Below are 25530 nucleotides of genomic sequence, written 5' to 3' on the forward strand. Positions count from 1 at the left end.
TCAAGAATCTATTACAGAATGGAAATGCACGGTAACATTGGTGGTCCACCCACCGCTCCTTTGAATTACTGTATTTTCAATGCATCTGGCGGCCCTGGTTTGTTGATTGGAATACATCTGCACACCGGGGATATGAAACTGCAATAGGATCCAGGCCTCTACTGTGCGTGATTTGAATATGAAATGATTAGATTATTGATTTTGGTTATTTGGGTCTCCCGCCCTGAGATGATATTGTGGCGGCGCAATCACCATCGCTGACATTTAGCACTGTATTTACCTTTGCTGTCTCCATTGATTGCTTCAAAATCACCACCCATACATCCTGCTGGAGCTCATTGTATCATCATTTTTATGCTATTTCAGAAAAGTGATGAATACAGCTTATCAAAAATACAACAGTTGTGGTCTGTGCCGGTGCAGAAAATAACCACAATGCCTTGCAATCACGGAGCAGAGGTTCTTACATGCTTGCAATTCAAACACCATTGAATATCATTATGCAGATAGTGGATGCGATGCAAACGGGGGGTTAATGACTGTAAAATAGGTCTTTGACATATGTTTGATAACATAGGGATAATATTTATAGCTTTCTCCATGAGGCTGATGAGGGTTTGAACCCAAATCCAATCATATGCCAAACCGTTTTAGATCCTGCATGCTGAAAACAGAAGCTTAGCATCCACCACACATGGAATAGGAACAAGTCTTTATTTTTATATGTTAATGTTCCATGTATATTTCTAGCACTGAATCACGACCGCTGCGTCTCTTTATTTCTAGTAAGCTTTGAATAAAAAAAATTCTCTTCTTCAGTTTAGATTTTCCATTTGGTTTCCGGAGAGAGAAGTGAAATTGTAACATCCAACAAAATCGTTTGCTGACAAATACTACCATATCACTGTGGACATCTGTCGTGAGACATTTTACACACATCACTGCTCAGCCGCCAAAGTGACTCAAAATTGTAGTGTTAATGTTATTCCACTATGTCTACAAAGGAAATATTTCTCTTTGTGTCCACCAGCGCATTTTCTCTAAGGTAGCAGTGTGCAAATGAATGTACTCTCCTCCTGTAAGATCTCTCTCATTTTCTCAACAGTGAGACAATCCAGCACTAAGTGCCTCCTTTTATATTTATATACCAGTGTTGGTGCTTATGCATTATTAAGTTATGAACAGGGCCCAGTAAGCGCATCAGAAAGGCCTTTTTGAATAAATATTTCAGAACTCTGATATACACAGTTCATATCTGCTCTGTAATGCAAGAGGCAAAGGTTTGGTCCTCATGTTTTATGCAGGAGTCACTTTTTTCTCTGACTGAATTAGTGGAATCTACATTTGGAATCTTAACTTTGCTGAATCAGAAAAAATCATTGTGAGTTTGCAGATGTTGTTTTCTGTAAAAAGGGAAGCAATTCAGTCTAGCATTTGGGAAGGGGACAAAAAAAAACATACCGCCTAGGAATCTCAATGTCTAGGTCCCGAGAACATTCTGAATTCTTTAATGTATGGTTGTTTTGAAACGGATAACAATGAGCGTATAGGACCTAAAGGCGGAACACATTTGTAATCTTCTCAGCTAAATAAGGAGCTGGATTGACATGGCGGCTGATAAAAGGGACTGAGGAGGCAGCATAAGACACAATAAAAAATAAACATTGTGGATAACAATAAATAAAAGAAGAGAGCTGATCTGAAAAAAAGGATTGACATTTAATCAAAAGTTTAAAAAAAAAACTGGAGTTGGCCAAATGTAAAGATTTGAGCATACCCTCCTGTTAACTAAGCCTGTCCCTTTCATTAAGGTTTAAATCTAGGCCATGTTTGTCTCCCTCCTCTTTGATGCAGCCTCACTCACTGCTGAGGTGGCTGTTCTCTGTACTGTACAGGACAACTTTCTCCCTCTCTCCCCCTCTTCTCTCTCGCAAACACAATCGCACACACACAAACTTTGCCTCTCACTGCTGCTGGCTTTAAGGCACAGCTTTGACGGATCCATTGTGACAGTACTAGGTTCACAGCACAGTGACAGAGAGGAAGAGAGGGAGATGGCGGTGGGGGAGAGAAAGGGTGGCATGAAGGAGAAGACAGATGAATCAAAGGGAGGAAAACAACAGCAGTGGCAGTGGAATCAACATCACTGCATCCCTAGCTGACATAATTGATTGCATCAGAGGCAGTTTTGTAAACCATTAACTTCCCCCTTATGGGTTACTCGGCTGCAATGCCACGCAGATTTGAAAGGCTGCACATGTGTGTGTGGAAATATGGATGGATGTGTGTCATGATCTGCTTTGCTTTTCTTGCTTCTCATTTGCTAACTAGTCATGCAATAATCAGCCCTCTCTATCATGACGACAATGTTAATAAGTATTACAATTATTTGCTATAATGGAATTTGCTTAAAATTATAATAATGAAATACTGAAGTGCCTAACAGACACAGAGAGCAGAAGGCTAAATACAAAATAGTCAAGAAAAGAAAAGGTTGTTGAGTGTGAAAGCAAAACAAAAGTAGTAAAGAAATGCAAATATTGCACTCTATGTAAGGACAATCTAAAGGGCATTGTTATTATGCTAGTTAGCATTTAGCACAACTCTGATATCTGATGTTTCTCTTTTTTTTCATTATAAAAAAAAATTGGTACAATGGTGCTGCATCAAAATAGATATTACGATGATAGAAATCAGGTAGGAGAACTACCTCGTAAAGCGCTCAACACAGCCTTAACTATTTGAGTGCAGTCGCTGCAGTTTGGTATTGTCGTACGTGTACATTTTTTAATGTACATTTTTATAGCATGATCATTTTATTATGGTGGAACAAATGTTGAAAAGTCAGATTCCAACTCAGTTTTGAGCACATATCAAGCTCATTCCTGCTTGTTAGGAAAATACATGTTAACTAATCTTTGTCCTATTTGAGAGTGGTATATGGAGGAAAAAGTTAAATGCCTTAGGTTATTAACTCGCTTTAAGATTCTCCTCGGCTCTCTCTGATTTCTCTTGGCACTCCCTCTCCCTCGCCGCCTCCCCCATCCTCTGTCTCCATCCCTTTGTATCTCCTCCTTTATCCCATCTTTCCATCTCTATCATCCTCAGCCATTTTCCTGACCTCATCTATGTTTCTCCTGGTTAAACTTCTTCCTTGTCTAATATCCTTCACCTCCCCTCCCCTCCCCTCTCCCCCCCTCCTCTCTCGTTCTCCACTATACCTTACTCTATTCTTCATCTCACGTCCTTGCCTTAGCCGTCTTGTCTCAGGAGGGTGGGATGCAGTGTAGAGTTGATTGGACTGGAGCATTAGAAAGTTCAGAGCAGAGCAGAGCATGGTGTCTGTCTAGCCGCCAGGCAGTGAGGAATCAAAACAGCAGTGCCTTACAGACGAGGTCGTCGTCGTTTGATTTTCAGGGTGGTTTTAGTGCATCGGATTTCTGGGAGCGTGCTCAGAGCAGCCAGAGGCAGCCATGCGGAAACAGCAGTGGTCCGGTCAAAGCCGGAGCCTCCCCAGATGCAGTTTTCTGACGGGCATAGAATGTCTAACACGAAGGAAGAGGGTGAGGTGCCCAGCCAAAAGCTTTGAACTATTTTAGTGTGGAAATTATTTTAAAGGGATACATCTCTTTGCGGATTTAAAATATAAATGTTTCTCACGCTTTTTGCAAAAGATTACAAATACAGCCTTGCTCTGCTCAGTCCAAGTTCATTATGCTCGATCATTTCATATACAAATTGAATGACAGATTCATTTAAAAAAATGTTTAAAAGCTATAAAAAGGCCCAAGGGAAATTGTATAAACCAACAAATAGGGGGTTGAGAAAATCAACCATTATATGACTAGACAGTACTAAATACTACTGCCATTCTTTTCTCACACACGACCTTGAATTGAAAACCACAATGACCAAAATGTGACACAGATGCTGGGGTGACCTATACCTTTAAGGCTACTCTCTGCAGTTCTTTGCTGTGAAGCCACACAAAGGATTTACAACCAGCACTGTATGAAATACATTGCCAGGCAGACCACTTATCTTTAGGGCATGGTGACAATTGTGCACATTCTCACACACACACACACACACACACACACACACACACACACACACACACCTACCCTGTGCCTGTTAAAGAATAGCCAGTGGGTGCAGCCATACTGCACCAGCCGAATGTATAGATTCAAAATGAGAGGCACAAGCTGATAAGATTGTTTGTCCTGTTGAGTAAGGATTTGGTCAGCACAAATATGTGACATGAACTCATTCTTAATTGTGATTTTAATGTGGTCTGAGGGGGCTTGTATGGGCACTACCCCCTTCCGAAAACAACCCAACATGCAACAGTACGGATACATGTTGTGGCTGACATGTGAAGACATTGATATTGTTGGGGGTTGACACTATGCTTTCCAGGAGCCTCTAGTCACACCGAGGGGTCGCTAGCTGCTAATCAGTATCGGCGTCATCAGCACAGGGCAATTACGAGGGCGAACCTTCTACTTAAAAATCACTCATCTTGTTGTGTGTATGCCTGTCATCTTTGTGTGTTCTATTTGCATTGTGCCCATAAGTGTGTGTCAGTGTTTGCGTCTTATGTCTCATTGCAGGTCAAAGGCCAGACTCCCACTAGATTGCATCCTGATTAGTCATCTCTTCAGCTTTCTGCAAATTAGCTACCTGACGTTGTGTGTGTATATATGGTCACTAATCAAAATTCTCCCAGCCTGTCTACCTATGCTGATGATAATTTGCTGCACTGCCCACACACACACACACACACACAAACACACACACACACACCCACACACACACCCACACACACCCAAGCAAGCCAACTGGAGGTAATATACCGTAGCTTGGCGGACACATACCATTTTACTGAACATGTTGCATGGCCCCCTGAGCTTTGTTCCGCTCAGAGTTCTCTCCAACAGAGCAAAGAATGAACAACTGAACAGGCTAAAGCGGGGGAAGAAAAGAACAGGTGAAGAAAAACTAAATGGAGAAAAGTAGCAAGGGAAAAAAGGATGCATAAACTGCGGAGGTTCTTCCAGCACAGTTGTAGACGACTGCGTTACAAATTGCTCTACCTAAGTTCATATTAAAACAATTAAAGGTATATGCATCGGTGCATTTTTATTGTTTTCCAAAACATCAGATTATGCCTTGTAACATGAACTTCATCAACAATATCTTGAAATTAATTTCTTCAAATTGAGGTTTCACTTATGATAAGCATGTTTTATTTCAAATCCTTCACACTTGAATAATCCCATCTCGTTTGTTTCCACTCTTATTAGGGAGAAAATGTGAAAACAGTTACAGATAAGACTGCAAAATACTAAAATTAGAATCAGTTTATTTTTTTATTTTTTTATCATTTACACACTTTCACATAATGTGATTTTAGGAATTTGCACAGGGTAGACTAACACAGCGTGGACACATTTGAGACCCTGCCTGGAGGCTGAGTGAGTATAGGGCATCTGGTCTCCTAGTGATAAGCATGTGTGTGCGTGAATGTGGTAGTGTGTGTGAGGGCGCATGCACGTGAATGTGCGTGTGACGTGCGTTGACAAGGAAGCGCTGAGTGGTCAGCACTCATTAGTGAAAGAAAGAATCCCCGAATGAGGGATGCTGTGACAAGCAGGACTCTCTCGTTAGGGGACTACAGACAGACAGACAGACAGACATACAGACAGACAGACACACAGACACACACAGACACACACACACAGACACACACACAGACACACACGTCAGACTGCCTGGGTGCACAGAACAAGCCCAACATCAATTAGTTCATGGATGCATGCAATATAGTCTGTGAGTGTACAGCAGGAGCCCCAGCAACAGCTCTGTTAATGCCGATCCTGTAGGAAAAGTAGATTCAGGGCAGGAAAATCCAACCAAGTCACTTCTGGAAAGCAAACTGTCCTAGTGGTGCCCTAAATATTAGGTTTTCATTGAGATAATAATGAACGGCATGTTTTAAGATTTAACTTTTAGTCTAATCTTAAAGTATATTGTGTCAGAGATGTTATGAGTCTTATAAGCTGTTAACTTTGATGGGAAATCAGTCCGAAAAGAAGAAAAAAATCATGTTTATATTTCTGGAATAATGAATTGCCGTCTACCGAGCAGCTAGGACTGGGGCAGACATGGATAGAAACAGCAGGTAAAGGACTTTGATCTAGGGACGCCATTTGTTCTTGTCTGATCCTGCTTATTAGTTGATGTTTCACTCAGTTTTATGCAGATATTGCTTATGTGCCAGGGAGGTCTCAGTGGGATAGAACTAGCTCTAGATCAGAAATATACAATTGATTGAATTTACAGCTGAATAATTTCATACTTTCAACAGTGAGTGGGTTCAGACGGGGCATAATATGTTTGCCAAACCATATGTGAACGAGCGTCTGATAATACAGGGTGTAAACACAATGCATATGGTCTGATTATTAGCATCATTACTGCCTGCTTATTCATAATATATTAAACAACCAACACATTAAGATAATGGAAGAAAACAGGTTAGAGAAACTGGGCAATGCTTAAAGCGATTGCCATTGTCTATGCATTAATAGAAGAACCATATTTTAACGTCATTATCCAAGCATATGGGAATATGTCGCCCTGCCGAATAATGAACATAACTTGAGTGATTTGAGTTTCGATTATTCCTGGATTGCTCAAGGCGGTAACACAATTATTGTCTGGTTAAGGCATCCTGAGCATGTGGGAAATTATAGGGTTAATTAACTGATGGGTGAGATGGTGGTGCAGCATACGGAGTGATGGAATAGCTTTTGAATTATGGAACAGTGGAATGCTGTGGCTGGTGGCGTCCTGCCATATGTCAGTGTATGCCTCCTGTGTCTAGCTGGGGACAGCTGGTCAGATTGCTCATGTTCAACCGGGTTAGGGACAAATCAATCAAAATGGGGCAGCTTGTTGAGTTCTTTAAGCGGAAAGAAGAATTAAGTCTATCTGTTGTGATTCTATCAACCTGGTGCCATTATGGGTGCACTCTCCATCAAATCAGTTGCACCTCGTAATGTTGAGAAAAGTTGAATACATTTGATTTTTTTTAGACAGTTGGAAGGAAAGCCGGTTTCAAACACGCAGTCTTCAGTTGTTGGATTAAGACATTACAAAGCTTTCATTTTGACTGAGAAATACATGTGTATGTCAAGACACCAAACTGGTTGAATTGAGGCCATATTAATATAAAAGAAACTTCATTGAAGTGTGTAAAGATGTTAAACTTGGGAAAAGCAATGGTAAATACAAAGCGTGCTTCAGCTTTTGCTAAGCTTTTCTCGAGTAGCAATTAAATGTTTTCTGTCAATAAATCAAAAGGTTTTATTTTGAGCATGAACCAAATAATTACTTAGTTGATACAGATATATTTGTTAATATTCAGAGCTTAACATTTAAGTCTAGAACATTAAAATGAACTCACTGGATAAAATGGTATTTGCCTACTTTATGCAGGAATGCAAATAGATTTGTTTTCCTACCATCACTTGGCTAACATACATTTTGTTTGTTTTATATCACAACAATTTTAAATAGATTTCCAATTTCAAAGATTTATTTTGACAACCCGAAAAAGAACAGAGTCAATAAAAGCCCCAGATGACTACACAGCTATTATCATACTGATTGTCTCTGGTATGGGTCTGTTTCCAGAGATTCAGAGCTGCAGTGTACATGTGCCTCAGGGTATATCTGTCTCTCTGTCCTATCTGCGGCATGAGGCTTTTTGTCATTTTAGATGTTCAGAAGATGCATTATGCACATCTTGTACGTCTCTGGTGGTTATGGAAAGGTCTGCGTCATTCTGAAAATCTGGCATTCTAATAGCAATAGTTGTAGCTTTCCAAAAATATCTAAGGGCAATGCTGTGCCAAAGCAGATATTTGCCATCACAGCATGGCATGATGGAGATAGCTGGCTATTGTCTTAGTCTCTGCTGGGCCAAAATTATATGGTCACACTGATCAATAGTCTCTGTTACACATGATGTATTTCCCATGGCTCTGGCTGTCAGCTTTACTCCATCTGTCCCCGGCTGTTGCACATTTCTGCAGTCCCTCTTTCTCAGTGTGACACACATACACACAAATGCTACATGGCTGGGTATGAGTTCCCTCGAGAACAGTAAACATTTAGGCCACAAAACAGGACTGCTGTTACCTTTGTACTACTCCAATGAAAAATGATCAACTATTCCCAGATCAACTAATTCAATTGCATAATGACAAAAGGTGAATCAATGACACTTGTGAAGCATTAAAATATGAGAAAAAAACATAACCTCTGCTTTTTACAGATAATTTGCGTAAATATACTAGTTTTTCGTGAATACAATTCTATTTTCGGAGTGAAGAAGGAAATTGATAGAGTTAATTGTCGGTTGATCGAGTAGGCGAAATAGAGTGATTGAACAATTCTGGTCAGCTCAATCAGTTTAGAAAAAGACAGAGAAATTATGCCTACCAGTCTGTCACTGCTATACCTAATCTTAGAGACCATGCTCTTATTAATTGTTTATCGCTGATGGACCATGAAATGAACAATTAGATTGGAACATCAATACATTTCACACTTTGATGCTAATGCGGAATTTCAAGCGAAGTGAAACCTAACACAGGCAGCAGCATCATTATGCCGGCATTAAGCACCAACTTGTTGTGTTTCTCTAAAAGCGTTTAGTGTTACATTTCCTTTACAGATTTGTTGTACAATAATTAATCTGCAGATGGTCTACTGTTTTCTGTCAAAAAGAAAATGCAGTTTTCCTTTTATTGTTAGTGTTTATTCAGTATCATTGTGGCTGTTTTGGAGCTATAAATGCTACAGAAATTAGAATTGTTTTGTGCATTAAGAAACAATTACAGCTTAATGTGAGATCATTTGAGAATCTAGACTCAATTAAAAACAAGGGAGGAACAACTTCATGATGGATGAACTACTCGAGATATCCCTAACAAATGTATGTGGTATTATAAATACCATAATGTAAATGTTTGGAATTAGACTGTAACAGTGTGCATACATGCATAATCAAGGGTTCAGTTTGATGATTATCTCCTAATTTCTATTGATTGACATGTCTAAATATAGAACACTTATTCTATATAGGAAAGCACTGTTCAACACCACCCAACCCCAAATCTGAATTTACTTTTTCTCATCTTATATCTATTATTCATATTTAAAAAAAAAAAAAGCTGTTTCTTATTGGCTAAGGATCCTTTGAGTAATTATTATTATCCTTCCTAATCATTCCATGCTCTTTGTATTTCTCTCAGCATCGTTTAAGATAATTATTGATTAGTGTCTATTCTATTTCGACATGCCTACAAGAAGCAGCATTGACCTTAGTAAAGGGTTGTTTGTTAAGGTATCAATCTCTTATGAGTAAATAAAGTGACTGTACATCAGATAAATCATTTATTCAATGCATTTACTATTCAAACGTAATATTGTTTAAGCAGTTTTATCGGTATGATCACTTAGCTCAATTGTTGTTTGAAGGATATTTTTTTTACAGATGCAATTTCCAGTTGGTTGTCTGATTTAAATCTGGGTAAACTGTATGAGAAATGTTGAAAAAACACTGTTTAATAACAAAAACACTCATTAGATGTTTAATGGGAGCTAAAGATAATTGCATCAGCAGCTGAGAAATTTAAAAGGACAAATACCGTCTGCTGTGATTGCTTGTATATTCATTATAAGCAAAGATAGGGCATCGTGTTTAGACATGGCATCCAAGTGAACACATCCTATCTGTTTATTTACAGGCCTGTATGGTGTCAGGAACACTGAGCTGTGAGAAAAACAGCTCACCACAAGACCGTCTGGGCTCAGCAGGAAGTACCTCCATATTTACTTCCAGGTCACCCTCAGACGTCATGTGGACCAGATGCCTGCTCTTCGTCTTCACCTTGTTTGCTCCCATAGCCATTGGTAAGTGAAAGACCACACACAGTACACAAGTAAACAACATTGAGGCTGCTGTAATTGCTGCTTTGTTGAACTGCAATTTTTGTATTGTGTTTTAAATATATTTGCTCTGTATTACAAAACCTGATTTGAAAAAAGTTTTTAAATAAGTGTATTTTTTTTAAGTATAATTGCAAAAAACTATTTTGGATTGTATTATTTTTAATACAATTTAATAAATATTGACAATATATATAAATCCAATTTTAACAATTGCTTTACTGCCTGCTTCTCTTCCTCCTTATCTCCTGAAGGAACAATATCTGGCTCTTCCTAAATCTTTTTATCCGCTTAGTGATCTGTTTCCTGATGAATGGTTAAAGATGATAGGAAGCGAATCCCATAGACGTCTGCAAAGGACATGCCTTAGAAAGTATTTTTAAGACTTTAAATGTACATACTGTACATTTATAAGATTTTATCATCATTTAATTAATACTCTCATACAAACAACACGGCATCTTGAGAAAATAAACATTATTGCTTTATACATGTGATCACAAGTCCTCAGGTGTTTGTAAGTGACTTTAACATTAAGATCCACTACTAATATATAACTGAACTGATTAAACCAGAGAAATGCTGTTGTGGCAAGTACACGGGGCGCCCGTTAAAGGCATCAGGGCACCCCGAGACGTTCTGTTTGAACTTGTAGCTATGCCTACTGTTGCAAGGTATAATGATTATCTATAACCAGCTTAACATAAACCCAGCATTCTGCAGGCACCACTCTCATCCTCAAAGTGAAGCTGCACAGATTCACCCCATCATTCATGGAAGGGTTTTTGACACGTGAAAGAGGGAGATGCACAGGTGTGAATTATACAATATATGATGTCTGATATCAATTTACATGGTATTGTTCCTGCTGGCTCACTGTCACACTGTAACAGCTAACTGGGATGCTTGGATAGATCAGAGCCATAGTTAATGTCATTAGTAACACCTGTGCTTTTGTCACTACGAAAAGACAGCATAGATAAAGGCTTATGGTAAAAGTTATTTGGTAAGTTGCATTTCACTTCCTGGGCTTCCTAGTATCTTCTTAGAAAACACATTTTACAAGTTTGCTTCTGCAAGTTTAGATTGACTTTATATGCAAACAACCAGAAATAAGAAATGGCTCTTCTGCTTCGACTACTCATCCACCCCCACCCCCACACACACACACACACACACACACACACACAAACACAAGCTCTTGTTCGAAACATAGCAGCTGCAAAACCACTCATTTACAAATATTGTCTATCTTAATGCTGTATACATTTATATATCTCTCTAGCTATTCATACTTCTCTCTCAAACCCACACACATTCTCACTACACACACACATGCACACATTGCAGATGCCACCCCAGTAGGCAGTCTATATGTTTCCTCCTCTCCCCTGTGACGGTGGGCTTTGAAGACTCCAACAGGGAGCGCTGGCCCACTTGGACTTAATCCTATTAATGGCTACTGTCAATCACACTGTTGTGAGGAACACACACACACACACACACACACACGCCTGCTGACATGCATGTGCACAGATGATTTACTATAAACGATGAAATACTGTACACCCACAGGGACACAGATCCACACACACACACACACACACACACACACACACACACACACACACACACACACACACACACACACACACACACACACACACACACACACACACACACACACACACACACACACACACACACACACACACACACACACACACACACACACACACACAAGCTTGCTTTAACACCAGAAGATGAGTTTCAGTCAAAGGTATTTGCATCAACGTCTAAAGAATAAGTCGACATATGCAAATCATTCTGTTTATACTTAGTAAGGATTAGTTGAAACAAAGCCAGTTTAGCTTGAGGACACACAGCAGCAGGCACTCCATATTTTCCACAAGGCCGTGTCATGTCATTATTTCAGGGTTATGTGAAGACAAGTAGAAGAGAAAAGGAAAGACAGAGAATCACAGTCAAAAGTTTTTTCTCTTTTCTGGGGGTTCAGAGTATATTTCTGTTGTGTACACTGGTTAACCTGAGATGGCCTACAGTATACTAGTTGATCAATTGGCCTTGAAAAATTACATTATTGGGATAAATTCCCTATCTCTGCAGAGGACATAATAAAACTATGGGCATTACAGAGTATTCAAGATAACGTTGATGTCTTTTCCTGGTAAATTGGAAAAGAAGAAGAAGAAGAAGAAGAAGATGAGGATGAAGATGAGGATGAGGATGAGGAAGAGGAAGAGGAAGAAGAAGAACAACAACATTAACCAATAATTAATTAGTCAATTTCGCTATACATTTGTCCCCATATGTGGTAGTCTATTTATTCATATTTCAAAATGAGATGTTTCTTAAAATAGTTGTGAACTGTTTGAGCTGTAAAAGAATAACGTACAATTCAATATAAGTCCATTGAAAATAGTCAATACTAATAAAGAAACCCAGTACGATGAGCTTTATATTCTGGACATAAATCGTTTTTGACAAAAGTTGCACTCTCTAGCATAGAGGAAAAAAGCTATATCAGATTTAGGATACACAGGCAGTATTTGTGAGTAGATTTAACTCATTATTTCTCACGGGATACTGAAGGCAAGAAAAACAACATATCAAATGTTGCCAGCCATATCCTTATTTTTGCGCTTTAAAGATGTGGTGGGATTTTTTATAACTCAGAAGACCCACTTTGCAGACACCAGCAGCGGCCAAATGCTTTGGCAGTTCAAGTGAGAGATCACCTTTTAAATCTCTCTCTCCTCTTCCTTCTCACCCTCTCCTTCTTTCCATCTATCCACCTCTTTTGCCACTCTCTTGTTCTTGGCCCAAATGTAAAAATCGATATCCTTTTGTTTCAGCCCCCTGAGGCAATGAGAGTGTCTGAATAAGATTGTCTGTACAGTCTGGGCCTGCCAAGTTTCTGTCACCACTTACACAACTAATGACAGACACATTAACATGCACTTGCCAGCTTACACACGTTATTGCACATGTGGAAAGACAAATGGCTAAATATTGGTGCGTTTATGTGTAAATTATGGGTCCGATCAAAATGGGCTTCATGATTACTAGTTTGTGGAAAAAAAAGAATGATAGAGATATGCAGAGCGAGTTCTTTAGAGGCATGTGAAGCAGTGCATGTTTTATTGGTGAGGCAGCTGATATAAATAGATAAATTAAACGGTGACAGACGAAACAGGACAGTTTGTGCGAGTCAGAGAATTTACTGCCGCTCATGAAGGCTGAGTGGCTTTTAATTGGAATACAGATAGTCCCCTTATTTGAATTGTGTATGTGTGAGAGTTTGTGAGTGTCATAATGCTCTCTTTATGCCCAGCGGGGTCCCTGTAAGGCAAAACTGTAAGACATCTGATCCAAAGACAGTCTAGACGGCTGCCTTATAATACGGTGTATTGATCCCCTCACGCTTCAATTAACCCTATCTTCAAAAATTGCATTCATGCTCACAAAGGCGGAAATGATGTATTGAGAAACGTATTAACTAACAATCATAAACACAACACAATAATGACCCACTGCCCTAAGCCACACACACACACACACACACACACACACACACACACACACACACACACACACACACACACACACACACACACACACACACACACACACACACACACACACACACACACACACACACACACACACACACACACACACACACACACACACACACATCTTCAACCACTATCCAGATACACATTGTATCTGAGAGTATGCTTGAAGTCTAATCATAGCCTGTAGTGATATGCTGTGTGTGTGTGAGTGTGTGTGTGTTCATTAGAAAGGACATTTTCAGCAAATGTCACTTATATATCAGTCTTATCTCTAAGCCAGCGCCTGTTATTATCGATGTAGTGCCCTCAGGTACCAGCACCACACACTTATCTCCCTCTCCATGTCATCACTCAGAGCATTTTAATGTGTACGTGTGTGTGTGTGTGTGTGTGTGTGTGTGTGTGTGTGTGTGTGTGTGTGTGTGTGTGTGTGTGTGTGTGTATGTGTGTATATGCATTGTGTGCATGTGTGTGTGTGTGATGTTGTGAAGGGCAGTATTAAGAAGAGCCCGAGCTGAGTGTCATTGAGCTCATTCAGATTCTTTGCTGCATTCGTGTAACCATGACGCCCCTTCAGCCAATAAGGGAGCCAAGGGAGGGAGGACAGGGTTGCTATGGTTATTATGACAGGGAGAGCGAGTAAGGTGGTGCCGTGCCTCGCTTCTCCGGGATGTTATTGGTCCGTGTGATAAATTGTGGTTAGTCTTCTGTTCAATGGGTGTGTGTTCCCACCTATGCGAACATGTGTATGTGCAGTCAACACACAAATGTGAGGGCCTTGAGAAGATTAATTCTACAATAGAAATAACTGCAATGGGGCTACATGCAGTCACGATCATGTCCAATATATTTTATTTGTTAACTCGAGAGGGACAATGCATATTATGTATATTGCACCTGATATAGATTCAATTCTCAGATGAGGTCAAAATAGAATGCTGTGTAAAAATAAACACAATCAAATCTACATTACAATAGCAGTAGGTCCAAATAGCAAAGCCAAACAAAACAAGCAAACACCTCAGCTGATAACCTATCTATCTATCAAGGGATGATGCCTGATGCTCCCAGGGCTCACTGCTCTCAAGAACAGAGAATAACAAAAACCACACTGCACCACAACAACCAATATCCCTGGGTACATCCAGCCCCAAACCATCAATATCAAAGCATGCTACTATAATCAAAAGACAATATGCATCTACTCATGTCCTAAACACATAAGTAACAGGATAATAAACGAAAACAAACAGCCATGTGAGTTTAATTTATTTCATTGGTTTGAAAAAATAATAAATATGGTATGGTGGTATGGTATACTGTTTTAGTCTTTTGGATGACTATCGAGTTTTTTTTTTCAAATATGCATCATGCGCATAATTGTAAGCAGGATAATATAAAGACACCTGAATGTAAGATTTAAAAAAAGATAAAATAACCCCAGCTTTATCTTTAAACACATCTGTAGGTAATAAGTAATGCAAACTAAGTTAAATTGACAGATTAATATTCAACACATTTATTCTACTAACACAAGTACCACATATTACAAAAAGCGAAACAATGAAATACTGGTTGACCACAAGAGATCAATTTTACATAACATTAAAATATGACTTGGGTCAGCAGGAAAAGCTATGTGTTAGTCATAACATCAAAAATATTATATTCCTAGCAGTTCCAAGTGTTGGATCATGGCATACTGGATACTTGATGGAACTGAGCCCTCCTTAATGACATTTGTTTCAACTATGCTTTTTCAGCGATGTCAAAAAGGTCTGCCATGTATAAGGTCTGAAATGTGATAGCATCACCGGCTGCAAGGTGAGGCATGCTAGACGCAGAGGTGCACATTTGTATTTCTTAATATTCATGTAGCTTTTGCTTACAGCGTGTAATGTCTCAGGTGGGACTATTAAGAGCACATGCCCTATCATATGCCATGCCTCTTTGCACCACAGGTGAAAACTGCAGTGCAGAAGCAGCTGCCAGCTCCCTTTGTGAAGATTGCCCGGCATATAGGATATAAGATATATCTAAACTTAATTAGTGGATGGCAGCTTGATTGCTGATTTGTCTTTTCAGATGTTTCATTATCCAAGTTTCCACCAGTTCTTATCATTAAACAAGCAAGGAAGCAAAGCAGCGGCAGTAAAAAAGATCCGGGACAGATCACTGGCTTCAATCTCATTGGAATTAATGACATGTTTCCTCTTTCAGGACAGTAAGAGAGGATGTACAGTTTGCCACAAATTTGAAACTTCTGAGAATAATTAGGCATTGCCATCTTTAAATAATCTCTGCAGCACTAAATGCCTGTTAACATTTCCATGCAATTATTCTCTATCTAGAGTGATGTCTAAAATTGCTAACTGCAAAACAGTAATTACCAAGTCGGTTCACTCGCGACAGTGGACATGCCCTTATGAATCATCTTCTGTGATGCTATTGTTTTCATATAGTCTCGATAATTAGTCTATATGACAAGGGTACAACTGCAGTGTAAGTTGAACACACTTTATGCTTGTACAATTTAGTCCTCCAATGCACATATTTCAAAGACAGGCAAAAACAAGTAGCATGTTTAAGTGGGAAGGGGCATCAACCTTGTACCAATGTGTGTTTGTGTTTGTGTCTTTGTTTCCAGCCAATGGACGTGCCCCTATCCCTATGGCAGTGGTGCGGAGGGAGCTGTCATGCGAGTCCTACCCCATCGAGCTGCGCTGCCCGGGCACTGACGTCATCATGATCGAGAGCGCCAACTACGGCCGCACCGATGACAAGATATGCGACTCTGACCCCGCACAGATGGAGAACACTCGCTGTTACCTGCCTGATGCATACAAAATCATGTCACTCAGGTCAGTGTTTGTATGAGTTTGAGTGAATGCTGAAACGTGCCTTGGGGATTCAACATAGCTATTGTGTAGAAAGGTTGCCTAAAGAACAGGAGAGCAAAATTTGATAACCACATTGAAATAATTAATTCTGTATATTTCTAATGATCTCTGACTGAAATGGAAAAGGCTAGCACAAAGAGATTAAGCCCAAAAAGAAGCTTGTTAAAATGTTATTCTTATTTGCACAGCACTAGAGACACCTCTAAGTCCAGAGATCTAAGCTACTGTAGGCGTTTAACTGTTCATTTAGTATTCATTCTGCTAAAGTATCAAGTGCTAAGTTCTGTATTACTCACACGTAACCCACTCACCAAGTTGACAGCGAACAACATCAACAACAACGAAAAAGAAACAGCATAACAGTGCATCACACCTGTCAGACGTGGAGCAACATAAAAAAAGGAGAGAGGTGACGGGAAATCTGTGGCAACCTCGCCACCTTTGAGCCCCCCAGTGCTCCCAGTTCCTGTAGAATGCCCTACAACTGTAGAACCTTATCACACAATGGAAATGAGTCAGGTGACACGTCCTCCACAGCTGGCCAGTGCGATAGGCTCCTCTCCTGACAGCATTGTGAGGAGTCCAGCAGCTGAAGAAAGGCAGAGTGCTCCACAGGATTGGCAGTTTATAATCCAATGAGAGTAGGCAGGGTGATATAGATAGCAATCTTTTATTTCCACACATTACACTAAATGGTCAGATGTAAGTCAAAGCCACATGTTAGATATCCCAAGCACTTTCGAAAAACAAGATCAAACACCATAGTTTAACTACGTTAGAGACAAATAATTTGACAAGCTCAATAATAGAATAATGGTATTTTTAAAGGTGTGTTGTTCTGGAATGGTAAACGGACTGTACTTATATACACTAGCTCTTTATCAGGTCTTTACGACCCCTCAAACCTTATTTCACAATTTATTTTCTTGGATTGTTTAAGTTCGCACCACCAGAAACCAAATCAAATTCCTTGTATGTGTAAATGTACCTGGCAATAAACTTGATTCAGATTCAAAAGAGCTTTACATACAACGAGTAATTCACCCATTCATACCTCATTCATACAGAGCACTACCACTTGCTCTAGGGAAGCTAACATTCATACACACTGATACACCATTGGCTATGCCATTGGTAGCAACTCATGGTTAAGGATCTTGACCAAGGATACATCGACATGTTGACTGCACAGGCTGGGATCGAACCCATGACCTTCGGGGTTGAAGGACGACCGCACACCCTCGAAGCCACAGTCAAAGCCACATCTGAAATATCCTGGATGAGATACTCTTGATTCTGGATTATTAATATTCTAGATTAGTCTAATAATTGTCTCTTTACAACAGATCAGATCTAGGTTGCATTCAAATAAAACATGAACATGCACACTTCCTCAAATGCTGAAGAACTGTATTCTTAAACAAACTAAAACCTGCATTGTACATACAGCACCACTTCAAACACTTCCCTGTTCATTTCTCAACTCCTCGAAACCCCTACAGCTGTCTGCTTATCCACCCCTCTCCCTTTGTCGCTCCACCACACACAGCGACACCCACATGCTACTCTTCTATGCATCAAACTGTGGCAACGCCTTACAGTTACAAGATTACATGTCCAAACAACATTTACATAAACAGATATACATGTTCGACACCGACAGAAGGAAAATGTGTATGTATTCAGGGAGTGAAGCAGCTGTCACACTGTTGCACCATTTTTCTGTAAAAAGTAAAGTGAGAATACAAATACATTAATCTCAACAAAGAGAGGAGATGATTTATTCCAGATTTTAGCAAATAGCTAATTTCCATCTGCAGTCCTTAACATAGCTATGTTAGCCAACTTTATCCTGACCCACCCATGTTTACGAGTGAGTTCATCTCATGTCCATAAGGGGATAATTAAGAGCTTTTGTCAAAACTTACTTTTACCAGTATAGGCTGTAAATCATGAAGGTGAACTGTATTGTGCAGTGCTAATTATTGGGTTTGCGCAGGTATGACAATGAGCATTATCTGGAAATACTCGTAGAACAAAAATAGCAATGAGGGGAAAACAATTCTCTGTGTAACGACAATATCTGGTTATAAATAATTCATTAATGTCACCATTAGTGCCTCAATTTTTCAGATCACATGTTGCCTGACTTTGAGTGCTCTTTCCTGCTGTCCCATTATTTTCTCTCTTATCTTTTTTCTGTCTCAATATTGTTGTCATTTTCCTCCCTCTCGCCAGTTCTTCAGTCTCTCTATCAAACCACCTGTCTGTGTCATGTGGCGCTGCTCTGATTGCAATTGCTTTGGCCTGGCTCGGGCTCTCCACTCGCTCTGGCAGCTGCTTGTGTGGCCACTCTCCTGCAGCCCTTGCCATACATAATTTATACACATGCGCAGCCACACACATGCAGATACACACAGCATGTGCCACACGCAGCATACACTGCCCAGAGGCTACACCAGACTTTAAGCTCCAATTAGCAGAGCCAGAGGCCAAACGTAATCTTGAAGGATCCTCTGTGGAGGTGACTCAGACCGGAAACAACTGTTTATCACATATTGTCAGTGTGTGTTTGTTGCAAGAGTCTTTTTGTGTATCGATGCATACAGTTCAGTAAAGACATGCTCATGCAGTATGCTGCGTATTGTAGCCTATGGTCGAGTTGTAGGATGTATTGGGTTTTTTCCACACATTGCAGTGGGTTTCTGTGTTCGACTGAATTTTTTTTTAGCTCTTTCCCATACTAACACCCCCTCTTCTTCAGTCTGTTTCAGCCTGTCTGGTTTCCACTCTCTCATTCCCTCTATGTCTGTATAGTCTCTGGTTTTCAAGTCCAGCTCGACTGGCTGATAAAATCAGAGCATGTTCCGCCTGCCCAGTGTTTCCTCAGTATCACATTCTCTCTTTGTTTTCCTCTCTACCACTCTCCAAGGCCAGGGTGTGTGTGTGTGTGTGTGTGTGTGTGTGTGTGTGTGTGTGTGTGTGTGTGTGTGTGTGTGTGTGTGTGTGTGTGTGTGTGTGTGTGTGTGTGTGTGTGTGTGTGTCCCCATACCACATAATTGGTCTTGATATCAAAGCCTCATATCTCCAGAGGGTCTCACAAGGCTTCTCAGGCAACCTAGAGAGGACCTGATATCGCTGCATTACCTAGATTATCTCCCCATTGGGATACACTGGGTTGAAGGGGAAACGAAGCCCTGGCCATGAAAGTTACGCTTAATCTGTTTTAGCGATACACTGGCCTCAGTTCAATGATTCACTCTGTTTTATCGTGTTTCAACCTGAAATGCCTCAATTTTAAAATGGCTACTGAGCAATTCAGCTTTAAGGTATGTCCCTCCCTTTCTTGTATGTAAGTTTATCATGAATATATTTAGTTATTAATCTCCTTGTTTTATTAGGCTCACTGAATTGTCTTGAGTCGCCTCTTGTGAACTCTATATGTGCTTTCGTTAAAGTTTGGGATCAATTTCATTGTTATTTTTCAAAAAGAGGCTGAGCTGGCTACAGCGTGGATTTGGTTGGGTTGAGTATACATTAAAGTGTCACGGGGGAGTGTTATTTCAGGCTAACGGAGGCATCGGAAGGTTCAGGTTGTTCAATTCTGCACAGGGAGAGAGCTGAGAGCCAACATGGTGGAATGCCTGCAAGTTAAAGCCATCTATTGACATAAAAGTGACTTGATGGCTCCTACGGAGATGCTTCACAATGCACTCCTTGTCCCTTACTGATACTTGAGTGCTTCATGGACCGAATACCTTTCAGCGCACTCTCTCGTTCCATCTCTCCATCTCACACATGCATTCTGCCACTTGAGGCTGGAAGTGCGGACACTGAAGAATGTGTAGACCGTGCACACGCACTCTGTTTCACTACCTCTATCAACTAGTCTACCATGGTAGAAATTTACGTAACCCCCCCCAACTGTTTTTTAAACAGCCTCTCCCATCTTGTCCCCTTGTTAGCCCTTGTCCCTTTCTCTATGTCTATTACTCCCCCCTTTGTCTTCCTTCCAATCTCTCTTGAAGTAGTCCCTCAGTACAAGGGGAAAACCACTTTGGCAAAAAAGACAAGAGTAGGGGAGTCGTCCCCCTTTTCCTCCACTCTGTTTCCCTCCCTTGCTTTTGGAAGTGTTGAATGACACCATGTTTGGTTTCTGTGACTCCCTTGGTATCTCTCCATTTTTGTCACTCCAGTTTTTTCCCCCTTTTTCTCATTCCCTCAAATTGCTTCTCACCCCCACTTCTCACATTCTTTGTCACTTTCTCTTCTTCCTCACCATCTGTTTTAGTTTTCATCGCCCTTTCCTGTTTTTCAATTCACTGTTTTTCTTTTCCCCTCTCAGGGGGAAAGTTATGGTAGCGGCTAAAATGCAGGGGCTTATTGGGTGCAGCATATTGCCTATATTTTACACTATGCATTCTATATATTTACCCCATTAAGAGAAATGACATTAGAGCTAGGCCACAGAGACATCCATCTCTAGATTAAACCCAAGCCTTTAGCGGCTCCAGGTTACCAAGGTGCACGATCCCTGTAAACACACATCTATGCACCAGCCCTTTGTGCACACATCAATGATTACACATGCATGGATTCATAAACAGGCATACTTGCTCATGCATGCATGCTCACACAATTGCACACATGCATAGACACACACTCGGAGAGAAATTGAGAGAGTTGCTCATCAGTTCCTTAGCTCGGTCAACTTCTTCTGGCAGCCTGTCTCTTTGGAACAGAGTCTCAGCCTTCAAAGCACTAGGCTAGTGTGCCAGTGTGTGAACCATTTGTGTGTATAACTGTGTGTGTGTGTGTGTGTGTGTGTGTGTGTGTGTGTGTGTGTGTGTGTGTGTGTGTGTGTGTGTATGTGTATGTGTATGTGTGTGTGTGTGTGTGTGTGTGTGTGTGTGTGTGTGTGTGTGTGTGTGTGTGGTAGAGAGCCTGCACCCGTACGTTTGAACCTTTCACGCGGGAGACTGTAAAGAAACATCTGAGGGTAATTTTCCTTTGACTCTGAATTATAGAAAACCACTTCACGGACTGCGATCTAGTGGTAGCCATGTGCTGCAGTCCAAGACTTCGTAACCAGTGAACTATGTCATACAGTCTGACACTTTGTTTGGTTTGTTTTCCTTTAAAATCAGGCATACCTGTACTTCATCTGTCTTCTCCATTTGAGCGTAATCTATCTCTGTAAACACTGATGAAGGAGAGAAAGGAAAAACAGAAGATGACAGACACACAGATAAATGATTGCTCCACACCCCAACATCCATCTTACATCTTTGATCATTATTCCAGCCCAGTGACTTTAAGTACAAAAACAATATTATCTGCTAAATGGAAATGTTGCACTCAGCTGTCACAAATGAGGCTGTGACGGCTGTGACTACTGTGTGTGTGTGTGTGTGTGTGTGTGTGTGTGTGTGTGTGTGTGTGTGTGTGTGTGTGTTGCCTTACAGAGGTGGACCCAGCAGGATATTTACAATTATATCTCGGAATTATATCTTCCTCTGACTTTTCTTGTTTCAGTCTCTTCTCTCTTTTTTTTTCAGTTAACTACCCCGCTTGCCACTGAAATGAGGTCATATCTGGAAATGTCCTACTTACTGTGTGTGTGTGTGTGTGTGTGTGTGTGTGTGTGTGTGTGTGTGTGTGTGTGTGTGTGTGTGTGTGTGTGTGTGTGTGTGTGTGTGTATGCATGCTGCCAGCCACCCTCATATAGTCACCGCAGTTACAGGAGATGCCCTACAGCACCCTAGGGGCCCAACTGTCACCCTTGCTCAGTGCGGTAATTAGGGCCCACACACATACATGCATATGAAACCACACAAACACACACGAGAGAAAACTTAAAAGTAGAGATACACTTAAAGATGGACAGATTCTGGCACACAGTCAGTCCTGAAACACACATGCACAAATTCGCCTTCAGACATGTGGCAGCAATGAACACAATTGTTTCATTGTAAGCTCATCATTATATAATATTATTGTCCCTTACACATAGCTGCTTTCTCTATCCACCCACTCACACACCAATATATATTCACCCTGACTGACAGCTGTGCTGCTCACCCAAAACCTCTGTATTTCCACATGTCAGAGTCTCCACCGTCTGACCCTTTTCTCCTGTCGCCACAGCTCTGCTAACCTTAGTTATCATGCTTCACCGAGCACCTAAGCGACATGGCTGCCTGAGAATAGTTTGAGAATGGTCTAGACACCACACACACATACACACACACTTTTCTCTCTCTCCTACATACACATACACACACACACACACACACACACACACACACACACACACACACACACACACACACACACACACACACACACACACACACACACACACACACACACACACACACACACACACACACACACACACACACACACACACACACACACACACACACACACACACACACACACACACACACACACTTCTCTCTCTCCTACATACACACACAAAGTCTGACACATCCAGAAACTAGCATGGGAATTCATGCCTCAGACACCCTGACATGAAGACAGTGACTGGCTCTTCCTGACTGACTTGCTACTTTAACATTGAAGCGCAAAACTAAACCAGGACACAACGACTAGCCCTCCTACCCCAGCCTAAAATGCATATTCGCAACAGCATGCATTTTTTGTGCATCATGAGGTGAGGGTGACTAAATCCTACAAGACAGTGTCTCTGTGTGGCGTTGCACTGTCGTCTTGGCGTCGATGGTGTCTTACACGCTTGTTTGCGTTTCACCAACCAAGAGCGACAGCCCAGCTGTCTGAAATGCTACTCGTCTTTTAGCCTTTAGGAGGATTTAGAGTTTGTGCAGGCAGGTGGGATCTTGGATTAAACTGTGGAGAATAAGGTGTCACGTAGAGCAATACACACACACATACACAGATGTAAGGCAGACAGAAAGATAGGGAGTGTGTCCTGGAATCGGACGACGTGGAAGTTGCCATGGTTACCAGTGGAATAAGGGAGGAGAGGAGAGGAGAGATGGCGGAGCTTAAAAAGCTGTACTTGGCCGTGAGCCTTCCTGCAAGAAAGAGGCAATAATGTGTTTGTGTGTGCATTATGTGTACCTCTGTTGATGATAATACATATTATGTTAATAAATAATCACGTATTACTTGTTAAACAGTTCAGTAACCTAAAAGATAGTGTACTGTACAATATTATTCTTTTTAATATGATTAAACGTCATCTACGAAATATGTCAACCTTAAAGGCTGAACCGAGATGTGTCACAGTTTCTGTTCCTTGACAGTAATTCTCACCTAGCATGAGAATACAAGTATGCAGGGAGGCGCAAATAGATTAACAGAAGTAAATACTGTAAGTATTTATGCAGTATAAATGGTATGGACTTATATATATAGATGTCATGCGATATGAAAAATAATGACACTTGACATATTTGGACAGAAAGAGAGAAAATAGGAGAGAATGACATCCTACAGCATGATATTAATAATGTGACACATTTCAAAGCTTTTCCCAGTAGGGAAAACAACATTATTTTACCTGTGGCTTGTCTGACAGGCTGCTCCAGAGCTGACAGAAACTTATTCAGGGACCGCAGAGGAGTATGTAGTGTTGTTGTGTATGTACTGTATATGTGTTTGCTGGTGTGTATATGTGTGGAAGAAATAGGGGAGATAGATCTGTCATTTCTTAGTAAGCCTGGTGTGGTGGTGTTGGCACAGAATGTGATGCGTCTGCTTCTCTATACCCCATGGTAGACCTATACAGAGACCTTCCTACACAAATGCACACAGACATGTTTTTTTCTTCCTTTTCCTTTACCTCTGTCAATCACAATCCCTGCATCACTCTTCAATTACTTACTACATCCTAGTTCCTCTGCATCCTTCCACTGTTTCCATCACTCCATGTGTCCATCCCCAAGTAGCCCTACTGTATATGTGTGTATATAACCACATCAGGGAGCTAATAAAGCAGAAACGAGGCCAGTAGCAGTGGAATCTCATATGTGGTATGTGTGTGTGTGTGTGTGTGTGTGTGTGTGTGTGTGTGTGTGTGTGTGTGTGTGTGTGTGTGTGTGTGTGTGTGTGTGTGTGTGTGTGTGGGGGCGGGGGACTAGAGGAGTGTGTATGGCCGGCCTAACGGCTTTCTATCCTGTAGCGAGATACAGTAACTATGCTCTGTCTGCTGTCAAATGGGTTTCCTGAACTCCCGCAGGACATAAAGAGCCCGGTGAAATCATCTCTCCTCCTTCCTTGGGTTATTTTCACAAACTGTCTTTTATTTTATGCTTTTCCAACTGCTCATTCCCTCGGCTTAATTGTTCCCAGTTTGGGGATTTGAATTGTATTTTTTTCCAGAATGTGTTACAAGCTTAATAATCACTACATCATGTGATTATTTGTTTTTATTTTTACAGTATTGCATTTTTTTTATTTGTATGGATAATTTGGTCTGCTGGCACAGTGCAATTTATAATATTATCATAACTCTCGTCAAATGACAATAATTAATATGATTGTTTGTGGAACCAAATGTTAACCAGGTATTTCTAACTTCCTATCAAATGGCAGCAACGTTAAATAACATTACAGAATACTGGAAATGTATGATTTAAGTTATTTAAATATAAAAATTTGTATCACAAGGTCGTTACACGTAAGACAGCAGTGAGAAAGAACATAAATTAATCTTGATAAAAGGAAAATGAGTGTTCAAAAGGCAAACGCATATCGTATCTTTACTTGTAATATTTTGCTACTAGCAGCTCCATTCACAATAATGACGCTGTAGACAGCCTGTTATGTTGTATGGTGAAGCAGAATGTTTACCCGTGGTTGAAAGGCGTGACTCAGAGACGTTTCACGGTATTTGACATCAGGCTGGAATATCTCTATGTATGTATCAAATCCTTTATCTATCCACCCTTCATATTTTATTTTCAGATAGAGTCAAACTGTGTTAAACCATTTCTCCCATAATCTGCCTTGTTCTTGGT

General features: G+C 40.6%; 1 protein-coding gene across 1 annotated transcript in view; it reads left to right on the forward strand.

The window, feature by feature from the left end:
* The window catches only part of adgrl3.1 (adhesion G protein-coupled receptor L3.1), a 109596-nt gene that overhangs the window by 20645 nt on the left and 63421 nt on the right, over positions 1-25530 (forward strand). Inside the window, exons 3-4 of the mRNA XM_063883597.1 lie at positions 9822-9987; positions 16270-16483. Coding sequence (XP_063739667.1) covers positions 9828-9987; positions 16270-16483 — 374 coding nt within the window. The 5' untranslated portion in view covers positions 9822-9827. The remainder of the gene's footprint in view (positions 1-9821; positions 9988-16269; positions 16484-25530) is intronic.

Source organism: Eleginops maclovinus, chromosome 5 (assembly GCF_036324505.1).
Source record: "Eleginops maclovinus isolate JMC-PN-2008 ecotype Puerto Natales chromosome 5, JC_Emac_rtc_rv5, whole genome shotgun sequence".
NCBI classification, from domain to species: domain Eukaryota; kingdom Metazoa; phylum Chordata; class Actinopteri; order Perciformes; family Eleginopidae; genus Eleginops; species Eleginops maclovinus.